This window comes from Monopterus albus, unplaced genomic scaffold (assembly GCF_001952655.1).
Source record: "Monopterus albus unplaced genomic scaffold, M_albus_1.0 scaffold69.1, whole genome shotgun sequence".
NCBI lineage: Eukaryota > Metazoa > Chordata > Actinopteri > Synbranchiformes > Synbranchidae > Monopterus > Monopterus albus.
Window position 1 is genome coordinate 1,890,708 of NW_018127949.1, and position 12,314 is coordinate 1,903,021.

Below are 12,314 nucleotides of genomic sequence, written 5' to 3' on the forward strand. Positions count from 1 at the left end.
GTAGCATAGCTATACCAAAAAAAGAAAAAAAAAAAAAGCCAGGCACGATAACACACACAAACATAACACACAAAAAACTAGCTTGACTTTTATCTTGCAAGATGTCACATCTGCCTGACACATGATGGGGCTCTTCTAATATAAGAGATAATTGCAGCTCACTTACCATTGCTCTCTGCTTGCTGCTTTTCCCTTTTTCTCTTCTTCCTTTTCCCCTGTTGGTTAGCCGCCAAAAAAATAGAAAAAAAAAAATAGACACAGACAGGAACCTTAGTTATTATATTGCAGAATGCCCAAAACATGAAACAGAGAATAGAACTCATCTTTGTGTTTACTTATTTATTCACTCATTCTTTCTCTGCCTTTTGTTTTTCTGTCTCTGCCCTCCGGTTTCTAACAGACACTGCAGGCCAGACCCGAACTCTCCCTCCTCTTTCTGGTTTGTCTTTTTCTGCTCCTTTCTTCTTTTTCTGTAATATTTTGTCTTATTTTCCTCTGCTCTGCGAACATCTAGACATCTTGACAGGCTTCTGGTTTTGGAATACAGATTTCTCTGAGGCTCCACTGGTCAGCTTGATCCCAAAATTGACAAAATTGATGAGAATCTGTGCACTTGTGTCAGAACAAAGTGTCTAGGGTGCAAAACATTAGTCAAGGATTCATATACCGTAAACATCATAGTTGGGCTTTGTTGCAAATATTCCTTCATGCCATTAATAAGATGGGCTTTGGTCAAGGCGATTTGTGCCGTGTGAAATATACACTCACCAGCCACTTTAATGGTCACACCTGTACAATTGTATACAATTCAATGCAACACTTCCACCTTAACATCTGTGTTTATGAAACTGTCATAAATGTATAAATTCAATGATATGTTTGTTATTGAGGTCATAGTTAAAGGTGGTGTCCAACTGGGTTACATTACATTTAGAAACTGAAACCAGAAGAAGTTTGAAATGTGTCTCTATATAGACAGGGGATAGCTTAGTGGTTAACACCGCTGACTTTGATACTGCAGGTCTGGGTTCACTTCTCTGTTTTGTGAGTATGATTCAGATCCCTGTGCACGCTCATTACCCAATACCAGAAGTCAGTACAAGTTCCAAGTATGCTTCTTCATAGCAGGTGGATGGCACAGTGGTTGATGCCACTGACTGTGGTACAGCAGGCCGGGGGTTCACGGCCAGTTGTGGGTCCTTCAGCAAGGCCCTTAGTGCTATCTGCTGAGTGAGATACACCATGAACACTATGGTGAGGAGGAGTCAGGATGCCAGGGAAGACCTCCTACCTTCCTCTCCTCCATGTTACCAGCCTGCTGCTTTCAGGAGGACCCCACATCATCTATCCTTAGCCCTCATACTTTACCTTTCTGAAAAGCAAACCTTCTTCATCTGTGGTCTTCTTTGTCCTCCATCTCCAGTTGTGGGGGAGGATGAAATCTCCCCACTTTCCCTGGCGTCCTGACACCTCCTCCCCGTAGCCTTCATGGTGTATCTCACTCAGCAGATAGCACTAAGGGCCTTGCTGAAGGACCCACAACTGGCCGTGAACCCCCGGCCTGCTGTACCACAGTCAGTGGCATCTACCACTGTGCCAACAACCTGCTATACATGAACATATTTGGAACTTTTACTGGCTTCTGTTATTTGTTTATGCAGCTTACACAAACAATCTAGCATGCCCTGACCTGCCTAACAAAGTCAGTGGTTAACACTGACTGTATAGGCCTACATTTTGAACTTTTACTGGTATCTGCTACTGGTTAACACAGCTTAACAAAGAAAAGGGGGTGCTTGGTTTGATGCAAGACCTCCATCTCCCTGTTAAGGGCCCACACTGATAGTGTGCCCTGACAAAGAACTGAACCCCAACCTGCTGTACCAAAGTCAATGGTGTTAACCACCAAGCTATCCAGCAGCTGGATAGGTACACATTTAGAACGTTTTCTGGTTTCAGTTTCTGAATATAATGTAGTCCAGTATGACACCAACTTTAACTATGACCTATACACAGCAGTAAAACCAGCAATGAAAATTTCCATGACAATATCAAAGACAGTGAACTGGGTGAGTCTGAATGACCGTATGCCTCAAAGGGGGGGAAAAAAACCAGACTGTTACGACTTGTAAACTTAAAAACTTACATAGTTGTCTCGTGCTGACCAGCCAGGGTACAGCTGCATGTGGAGCTGTCGTTCTTTCCTGGCAAGCTCGTAGTACTTGGCCTGCTCCTCCCGCGATAGGGCGTGCCACTGTGCAACAAGGAACGAGACAGAGAGAGAGTTTCACCATGAACAGGTAAAACAGAGGTATACAGGTTGGACTTGCATCTACAATACTGCCCCATCAAGTCACCATTCATTCAACCACTGTGTTAAGCCCTTGGTGTGTGTCTCATGAGCTGTTAGGACTCACCCTCCGCCCCAGGATCTGGTTGATGGCAGCACTTTCTTTCAGTGTGCACTCTGCCACCACTTTGGCCCGCATCTCCTTCATGTAGAGCATGAAAGCATTCAGGGGCTTCTTTATGTGGACCTGTTTCTTTTTCTCCTCTTCTTTTTTAGCATCTGTCTGTTTCCTGTGGAGGGCCAGAGGACAGGAAGGTGAGCACAGTCAAACCCACGGCTGGTTCTACTGGAAGTCACTCGATAAAAGTGTTTATAGGGCAGAGAGTGTCTACTTACGAGCTGTTGAGAGAGCTGATGTCACTGTGGGAGGATTCCTGCTTGACGTTGGGTGTGACGATGGCTGGGTGTGGGATGCCCGTCGTGTGCAAACTGTGGTGAGGGGGCACCATGTGTGGGGGGAACCTAGAGGACAGAAGACTGTGTAAATCGTCAGAATGGACACGGGTGAAATGAGAAGATGGAGCACATGTATACACAAGACTGTAGAACGTGGCTAAATTCCATTCCCATCAAGTATAAAGTGCTATTTCAGTTTCTTTCATAGAAATGGAATTTAGCTACATGACATAAGGTCTTATACAAACATCCACATGAACATGTCCCAGGCTGATTCCTGTGCGATACATTTTACAACTCCAAACGAGTGTTAGGTCAAATATCACACTTTAAGTACAGAATCAAGCCTGGGAAGCTACACTGTACACTGCACACAAAAGTATAACAATTACACAAGGATAAACCTCTCAAATGTAATCTTATACTACCCAGAAAGCATATACATTTGAGCAGTGTTGTCGTGGTCAAGTCCAGAGTTTCAGGACTAGTGACTTGACTTGGACATTGACTGCATTCTGACTTTTTTTTTTTAATAATATCCCATAATAATTTTGCCATAATTAATAATAATTTTGACACCGATATTAAAATGTGTCCACCCGCACCGTGCCATTAACATGTACACTACCACTATCTATAAATGATTATGCATTAAATTGCCAAGAAATATGGTGATGCAATAAACTTTTAGAAAGTTTGGACTATAAAATGGTGAGAGCTGTGTCATTTCTGTTTAATGTAAACCTTGATGACTCTGACTTGGGTGGCGAGGACTCGACTGCTCTTGAGCCAAGTGCTTTTTTTTTTTTAACCTTTATTTAATCACATCCTCATTAAGAGATTAATCTCTATCGAGAGTGTCTTAATCAATGTAGGCAACAAAGCTTATCAGTTCAATAAAACATATTTCCTTTTATCAAGGAACCATCCAAACTAGAATAGCATGTTTATCAAAGTCTAGCGTAACGTCAGGTACTGGGGGCTCCATTTGCTTCCTCCCTCTTTTCTGCCAAATGAGCACTGTCAGCAGCACTGACATTTTCACTATATCTCTATTCCTCTACAGTCATATCATCATTTCATCATCTGCAGCAGCCCCACATATTAAGGCCAGAAGCCCGTTTTCACTGGGCAGACCAGCCATAAGACACTGCTGTACTGCATGTCCCGTTGCATGTACGACTAATTATTTATGTGAAACCATTTGAACATGCACAGTATGTGTATGTTTACAGCACGGTGCCACGGCTCCACGTGACCACGCACAAATGTGAGAGAAGAGAGGAGGATGAAGAAGAAGAAAAAATAAAGGAATAATTCTTTTTTTTTTTTTAAGCAGCTCATTATCCGGCTGTGTCTGGCTGCATGGCTCCGAGCCAGAATATAATGATGAGGATAAACTCGCCACGAACAACTAGTTTCTGTTGGAGGCCATCTCAGGGGAGAGCCAGTGCGCTCCCCCCTCAAAATCTTTCCCTCTTTTTCTCCTTTCCCCTCATCACTGACACACTGGTGTTTGTGCCATGTCATCCGTTGATGGGGAGCTCGGCAGCAGTGGCTGCATATCGCCCATCATTAGGGCTGCTGCATTTTCTTCACTCACTCCGTTTCCTCTCTCCCTGTTCACCCTCCCTCCTTCTCTCTGTGCACTTGTTAAAATTTCCTCTGTTCCAAGATCTATTTTTTTTTCTCCTCCTCCTTTTCTTCTTCTTCTTCTTCTCTACTCCGCCTTGTCCCCTCACCACCTCCATGCTCCTTCGCTCCCGCTCTCCCTCCCTCTCCTGCTCCCGCTGATGCCACTGCGTGGCCCAGGTTATGGTTTAAACATGACGGCCATTCCTTTGAAGCACGGGGGCCTCGTGATCATCATCAACATCATCATCATACAGGCTCATCAGCAGCAAGCAGCACCTTGGACCAATTTATCCAACACAGGAGGAGACGCAGCAGAAACCCCCACCCACCCACCCCGAGGCTTTCTGAAAGATAAGAATGGCTGATGATGTTGGGGTGGGGGTGCAGGGAAGTGCTGGTGGGTCACCGGTGCAGCAAGCCCAGTGTTAGCCGGTGCCATTTAATTGCCAGTGCGAAGCAGTAGCCCTTGTGCCTGTTTAATGTATAATGATCCGGCCAGTGTGCTTCTCCCATTCCCCAGGAAAAGAGAGCGAGCAGGATGATGGGGGAACATATCAAAGGGCAAGCTTAAGCACAAGGGGCAAAGGGGCCTTTCACATCCTCCCACCTGTCACATATACAGTATATTCACACACACAATATAGATGACCTGCACTGGCTCCAACCCCATTATCAAAATAACGTTTCATTTGCTCTGTGTTTTCTCTTCTTGGCTCTTTTTCCTCTCGTCCTAAAAGAATGTATTTTTTAACAGGACCTAGGTGTAAGGTGCTCATTGCACAACCAGGTACCAGATTCATTCCCTGAATCCTAATTCAGTCTGGGCTATGGCACAGGGGACCTGTACTGAAGCAGCAGTCTCCTGAAAAGACCTGGCTCCCCGACAAGACTACAAGGCCAGGATGTCTTTTCTCTCCGATTTCTTCCAGTCAGCCAGCTCAGTGCAAATCGTTTGAGCCATCGCAACAGTCTGGTCCTTTCTTTGAACAAAACCAACTAGCTGAAGGCTATGTATGAGAGGAGCCTGCGATTTTGCTGACACAATTAGACAAATTGCTTCTAGATTTTGTCAACAATTATGAGTTTTTTTTCTCAACTCCATCAAAGTCAGTTTTTTTTTTTACTGTGTGAGGAGGGAGTTGGGGGATTTTTCTTCCCCTCCAGAGAGCTCCCAGAGCCCTCCATCTATTCAGTTATACTAATTCAATTAGGGGCCTCATCACAGGGCATTAACTCTTCCCCATGGCCAGTCCCCCCACATCCCAACCAGTATATTCAATTAGATGCACTGGAAATAAGATGATCACAATGTAAAGACTGTCATTAAGGGACCAAATTAGCAGTCACTTAAATCCAGGTTGGCTGGGCACTGCTGCCAGATGCCAAAGTCTGAACAGACCCACCGTCTGACCCTTTGCACCTGAGATGTTCTCAGGATGGGCTGGGAGGAGCTGTAAAAACCGGGTGAGTTTACAGACTCTTCTCCCTTATTCTCAGGGCTACGCTGAGACTCTTCCCCGCACCATGCATCTACATGATCCATCACTGTCACAGAGGTCTAAACACACCGCCCTCAGGAGCTGCTTTTCCAATCAGGCTGCAATTAAACTAAAGCTTGGCCTCATCCCTAGACTCTAAACCAGCCCTGTTCAAAAGTCCCCTGCTGCAAGAGCGTGTAGAGCGGAGGAAGGAGGAGGAGGAGCAGAGGGAGTGGGAGGCTGACGGCTTTTCGTGTTGTTTCTTTTTTGGCTCCTCCAGACCCACAGATCATGGGAATTAATTTTGGATGACTAAAAAGTCATCCAAAATTAATTCTTTTCGCTTCCTACACAATATAGAGGACATGCATCCCTCAAGGGAGCAATACATAGTTTAACACCAGCTGAGGAACACATAAACATGTATACAAGATGGCAACAAATACAGACGCCCCCCCCATTGGTTCACTAATGTCCACAGCAGCACTTGAGCTGGACCCTAATGGGCTGGACCAAAGCACCAGCCAAGTGTCAGGCCCCAGCTTATATCAACTAGTCCCCTTCAAAGTGTTGCTGTGTTTGTTTATCTGTTTGGCAACTCAAACTCACAGCAAGGACATGCCCCCGCTCATTTCAGAGCTGCCTAACATGCAGCCGGGGTAAATGTTCTTCAGGGGCCTCATTAGAAAATGATAAATATAATTAATATTTGAGGATGCTAGTTGGAGCCCCACACTGCAGCATTGGCCTTTTGAACACAGAGATGGTGAGTGTGCGCTCTCCTTAAGGGAGAAGTCACTGTTCATGGTCTCTGCAGGCGAGTGTGCATGTGTGTTGCTTGTACATTGCCCTCACAGCCATCACAAACACACCCAACTGAATGTAAGAGTGAGTGTGTGTGTGTGTGTGTGTGTGTGTGTGTTTAGTTCCTAGGGCTCAACTCACCTTGACATGGATGCGTTGACAGTGAGCGCAGTTGGGTAGGGGTGTCTGAAACCCCCTGTTGTGATTGGATAAACAGGCTGACCTTGCCTGGGGAGGGAGAAGAAAGAAGAAAGACAAAAAGGTAAAGAAACAGGGGTGATGGAAGAGGAGAAGGTAAAGCCCTCCATCTCTCCCCTCTCCCCACCGTGGACCTCTTTATTCTCATTTGATCAGGACAAAAATCTAGGGGATTGCAGAGTGCAGATCAAAGGGAGGAAAACTCTGAACAATTTGAATGCCACAAATCTTGATAGCAATGGCTAATTAAATTTCATAACCCTTCGCTCTGTGTCGACAGAGTGGGGCCCTGTTCCTCCCCAAGCTGGAGCTAGGTGTTTTGTTGTGATAATTAAAGACGAAGCGCGGGTCTCTTTAATGGAGCCATCACGCTAATTGAGGTCTACACATCCAAAGACAAACAATAATGAATGTAAATTTATACCAAAATAAAGTGCAGCAAATCAAAGGGCGCCATGGCTGCGCTCGGGGCCTCTCTTGGTATTTAGATCGCGGTGAGAAAACATTAAATTAACAGAGCTTAATTTGTAGCCTTTTGTCATACTAACAAGTGTTGACAAGAGTTACCAAGGGAGAGCCCCCATGTGGAATTGTGGGTAAAATACGGGCAATCACAGTTCATTACTCTAATTGGACCATACAGAGACATGCAAAATAGTATTTGCCACAAAGTAGCAAGCTGGGGTCGGCGAGAGCCTGAGGAAGCTGCACTGGGTTGTTGAAGTTCAGGAGTGAGTTTGTTAGAAATCAGAGGAATCAGGTTTACGTTTCAGAGAGGCCTCTAACTTATAGTGAGCACCCACACTGCTGAACAACAAGAGACACGGACGCTTAACTTTGTTTTCGTCATTGGCATATATACGATGGACATGGCGTCACCACTCCACTCTACTACGCAAAAGTGAAGCCATAATATTACAGTGGCCGCCATCTTACTTTTTTTGCAACCAGATTCTGGCAGTAGCAACCAGAAGTGGAATGACAGCATCGGTCCACCAATCAAAGCTGCCAAGTCACCTAAAATACACCCCTTTTTATATCATCAAATACCTTATTCAAAACAAACCTACCAGAAAAATGGCCACTTGCACACACATCAGTGAGATAATATCTACCAAAAACCACAGAAGTGATCTCTGGGAAAATTCTTATCTGATTTGTACTTTGAGTTTATGGTTTGGCTCATATCTCAACTGTTAACATGGAGGAGGCGGGATTCATGACCTATACTGCAACTAGCCACAAGGGGGCGATCAAGTCCCAGTGGCTTCACTTGTGGGAGCTCTTAGCCTATCCATTGTTTCTACAGTCAATGGTAAAGACCAACAACCTGCTGCAACAGTGTACACACATGCATTATCTGCTTTTATTGTTTACAGTCTCATTCTCTAATTATTTGGCATGATATACAGATTATGCTTGGAAATCATAATATATGGATGTCGTTAGCGTTTTCACACAACTCATTACAGAATGTAGCACAAAGAGTAATAAAAAAAGGATCTGCTTACTGTGGTACTAACCATCCTAGCGGATGGGGGATCTGGCCGACAGTGCCAGGTGACAGTGGGTAATAAGGGGATATATCTGGAGGATGCGGAGGCCTTGGAATTCCTGTGGAAGAAAGAGGATGACAGGAATGGAGAGGAGGTGGACAGACAACATGATGACAGAGAGAGAACCAAATCTTTGTCAGTGCTGAATTCATCCTTTGTTGAGAGTTTCACATCAGAATGGGGCAGACATCACAGGAGTGTTGCTCGCATGTACACCATGCTAAATCACACTTCCTGATCAAAGGCCTTTGAGGCAGCAGCACAATGTGTTGGAAGAGGCAGAGGGGGCGAGAGGTGAGGAGGAAACAGACACGATTCTTGTCACATTTGTCTGCTGAATCAGAAGCTCCATGATATAAAATGACTGCGGTTTAGAAGTTAACAAACACAACAATATAACTGCTTTGTGATCAGAGTGCTGCCAATTTGGGGCCACAAGTTGAGCCTCTGTGCTGGCAACAGCCATAGTGGTACAGGTATTGACAATGTGAACAACAGTGTCTGGATTGGCTTGTTGGTCTCTGTTCATCCTCAGTTTAATGTAAAAACAACAGCAAGTATTGTTTATCCCCCACAGACGAACAGTGACAAAGATGTCCAGTTTAAGGACAGCTCTTGTTTAGGGCATCGCCGAGCAATCGCAGCATCCACGGCGTTGCCTTTACCTTCCGTGGCAGCTGCCAGGCGAAGAAACTGCATCGACAAGCCACCCTGAATGAATGCCTTGAAAAGGTCTCATACACATCCGTGTGTAAAAATAACTTTCTCTCTCATGACAAACTTGAAACAGGCAACACTAGATGTGTAAAAAGCGCAGTAGGGAGGTGTGTGTGCGCTCAGCAGACCAGGAACTGGAGGACTTTCATTTTGGCTGAGGTGTGCTTCTTCCACACAGCTGGCTTTTCCATGTGCAGCTGTTGTTGCAGATATGCTGGTCTGTGCCAACACAGCCAAAGTGAATCCAGATCGCTCTTCATAGATCAGAACTTGGCCAGCGTTGGTCAGTGTAGGTGGTTACACCCAAAGTCCACAGCTGATGCAGGTTATCCAGTCATGAGAGGGATTGTGTTACTGATGAACACTGTGCTGTGCAGCAGTTTGTGGAAAACTTTGCTTTCCTTGGAATTAGTTTGTGGAAATTGTGGAAAACTTTGCTTTCCTTGGAATACCAAAGGCAAATTCTGTTAAAAAGGAAAGGCTTATGAACATTATCCCATCACCACCCAGCACTCAAGACCTAATATAGCTCATTAATTAATTAAACACTGAGCCCAATTAAGCAGCCCCATTAAGCACTACATTAAACAGCAGCTGGTGCATTATTTCCCCTTTGTAAGGACCATCATAATGAGGGAACATTATTACCTAAAACACTGACTCAATCTACCAGAGAACACTGAAAAGCATGAAATTATTCACTGCCCCGAAAATGTATTAACCTGAAAGGACAAGCTGAATGACGGTTAACAAAATGTGCTGGGTCAAGATGCTCACGGAAATGAATGAAATTGGCTAAAAACGTACGCTGAATGGTTGTGGGAGCTTAGTGGTTTTGTCCACTAAGCTGAAGACATCACTCCAAAGAGGCAGTCTGTGCGTGTGTTTACAGCTCCTCCAGCTACACTGGGGTTCTTGTTTTGAGTCTTGGAAGCAGAGGTGACTGTGTCCCATTATATCTGTCACAAGCTCATAAACAATTGTTTCTGAAGAACAATGGAAAAACTACATTTTTGTATTTCATAGTACTACTTCAAGTAATATATGGGTGTACTGACTTTAAACAGGAGTCCAGGGGTGGCCAATTCCAGTCCTCGAGGGCCGCTGTCCTGCTTGTTTTCCATGGCTGAACACACCTGATCCAGGTAATCAGCAGCAGGTCAGGCAGGGATAGTTGGAAAACAAGCAGGACAGCGGCCCTCGAGGACTGGAATTGGCCACCCCTGGTTTAACCAATACTGCTTACTCTGCAGAGTGCCTGAACGGTAAATATGACATTCATGTTTGACTCTTAAGCTGCTATCACAAGAATGTGTCTACAGTCCAACAGACACCATCCAGACAAACATAAGGTCCTGCATGTGTAGCGCGGTGTCAGGGCATGATGAAACATTTACACACCCAACAGTGCAAGCACTTTCAAAGAACTGCAGCGCCTCATCTAAGGAGAGGTGCTTCTGTGCTTTGCTAAAGTTCTGATGCTTATTTTTGGATTTGTTGTGAAACATATCGAGGTGTTCAGAAGTCTCATCCTGACACCTTTAAAGCTCACTGTACTCTCTACTCAAGGTTCTTTTTTTCAGGAATCAAGTAGCATGTTGTTAACTGAGTTCTATTTGAACACAAATCTCCACACGTCAGTCGAACATACAAAAACACTTTGAGCTTTACCTGTTTTGGGATCCACGTCTGTCTGTAGGTGAGGTGGGGGGTTCCCCGGTGTGAAGTGCTCATTGCTGTAGGTGATCAGAGGTGTGAGAGGGTGCACATGGTGAGGGTGCTGTACCACTGGAACCTTATTAGACTGAGAGAAAGAAAAAGGATGCAAATAGAGACAAATAGAAACAGAAAGAGAGAAGGGGAGAGGGAAAAAAATAGACCAGGGCGTTAATATTTGGATTAGGGGTCAGAGATTGCAGGCGTCTACCACAGAACTTGGACTATTAGAAGCTATTGAAAGAAGAGCCATCAAATTCTGGGTCCTCCCAAGGCAGCAAGCCACAATGAAAATGGTTTGTAATTAAAAGCACTTCTGTGGTGTCACCCTGAAATTCAGTAACACAATCTAAGAGGCTTGGGGGGGTTGCCAGTTCACATTTGGGCCTGATGTGTGATGAGGCCCTTTTAACCACAGTTGTGGTGAAGTAATCGATCATCTGTAAACCACAAAATCAAGGCAGCACGTGTAAATCCACAGTCATTAGCAGCTCCAGCTCAGCTCTCTTTCCTCCATACTCGAGCCTCCTCCTGGTCTCCCCTCTTCCTCGCTCCCCTTCCCTCATCCATTCCCCCAGGGCCTGGTTCATGGAGGGTAGGGATGTATTGTAATAAAAGGGTTAGGAGAGAGGAGGTGGGGCTGAAAATCCATTTCTGCATTTTTGCCAAATTAGTTTTAGCTATGTAATCTTCTCTTTGTGCTCCTAAGTGGCGCAGGCCCCCTTTTTTCAATTACCCAAAGATTACAGTGGAGCTTTAGGGGTGTGCTGCCGTGGGCCCCTGCGTTAACCGGAGCTCAGCCCCTCTCAACAGGCCAGGCCGGGACAGACACTAATACGCACAGTCCCCAACCACAAGATAACCAGATTAGAGCTCTGCTGTAGATTAGGCTGGTGGCAGAGACTGCTCTCGCCTCTTTACCCACACATCCTTATCCTGCCCTCAGCAGTCAAAGAAGTAGCACTAATCAGGCTTATCATAACATGGATGATATGTTCAGGGGGAGAGGAGTGAGACGCCGAGCTGCTGGCGAGTGTGTTCAGGCTGCTCTCTCATCGGCCACACACCCTCATTAGTGACTTTAAGTCATGCACGAAAGGAAAAAAGAAGCTCCACTGAGGCAACAGACTTTGAAAAACATTAATGGGACTAGATGTTGGCAGGGGGGCATACATACATAAGATGCTCAGTTGTCTGATGCTCACTGACAATACAAATGCAAAGCTGTGGGCCCAGGGCAAGACAAATTTGAGCAAAGCTTAATGCTGCAAACTAATAATCTGCCCAAACTGTGTGTGACCGAGATTGATATCAAGCCCAATATACCAACAGTCAAATCCGAGCCCTGTGCTAAATTTTCACAGCGTAGTTAAAGCTGTCCTTCTGTATGGTCTGTAAAGCCTGGCCCATCTAGGACTCTATTCTACTGTATAAGTGATGGTGGGGGGGGGGGAAGTGGAGGGG

General features: G+C 45.2%; 1 protein-coding gene across 29 annotated transcripts in view; it reads right to left on the reverse strand.

Moving 5' to 3' along the window:
• tcf7l2 (transcription factor 7 like 2) overlaps positions 1-12,314 on the reverse strand; it is a 90,513-nt gene that overhangs the window by 10,471 nt on the left and 67,728 nt on the right. For 15 of the 29 annotated variants that reach the window (XM_020604990.1, XM_020604991.1, XM_020604986.1 and 12 more), the window contains 7 exons: positions 10,806-10,938; positions 8,373-8,475; positions 6,805-6,891; positions 2,687-2,827; positions 2,418-2,580; positions 2,147-2,254; positions 167-230 (listed from right to left, as the gene is read on the reverse strand). In XM_020604990.1, coding sequence (XP_020460646.1) covers positions 167-230; positions 2,147-2,254; positions 2,418-2,580; positions 2,687-2,827; positions 6,805-6,891; positions 8,373-8,475; positions 10,806-10,938 — 799 coding nt within the window. The remainder of the gene's footprint in view (positions 1-166; positions 231-2,146; positions 2,255-2,417; positions 2,581-2,686; positions 2,828-6,804; positions 6,892-8,372; positions 8,476-10,805; positions 10,939-12,314) is intronic. The other 14 variants (XM_020604994.1, XM_020604993.1, XM_020604987.1 and 11 more) reach the window with 3 other exon arrangements.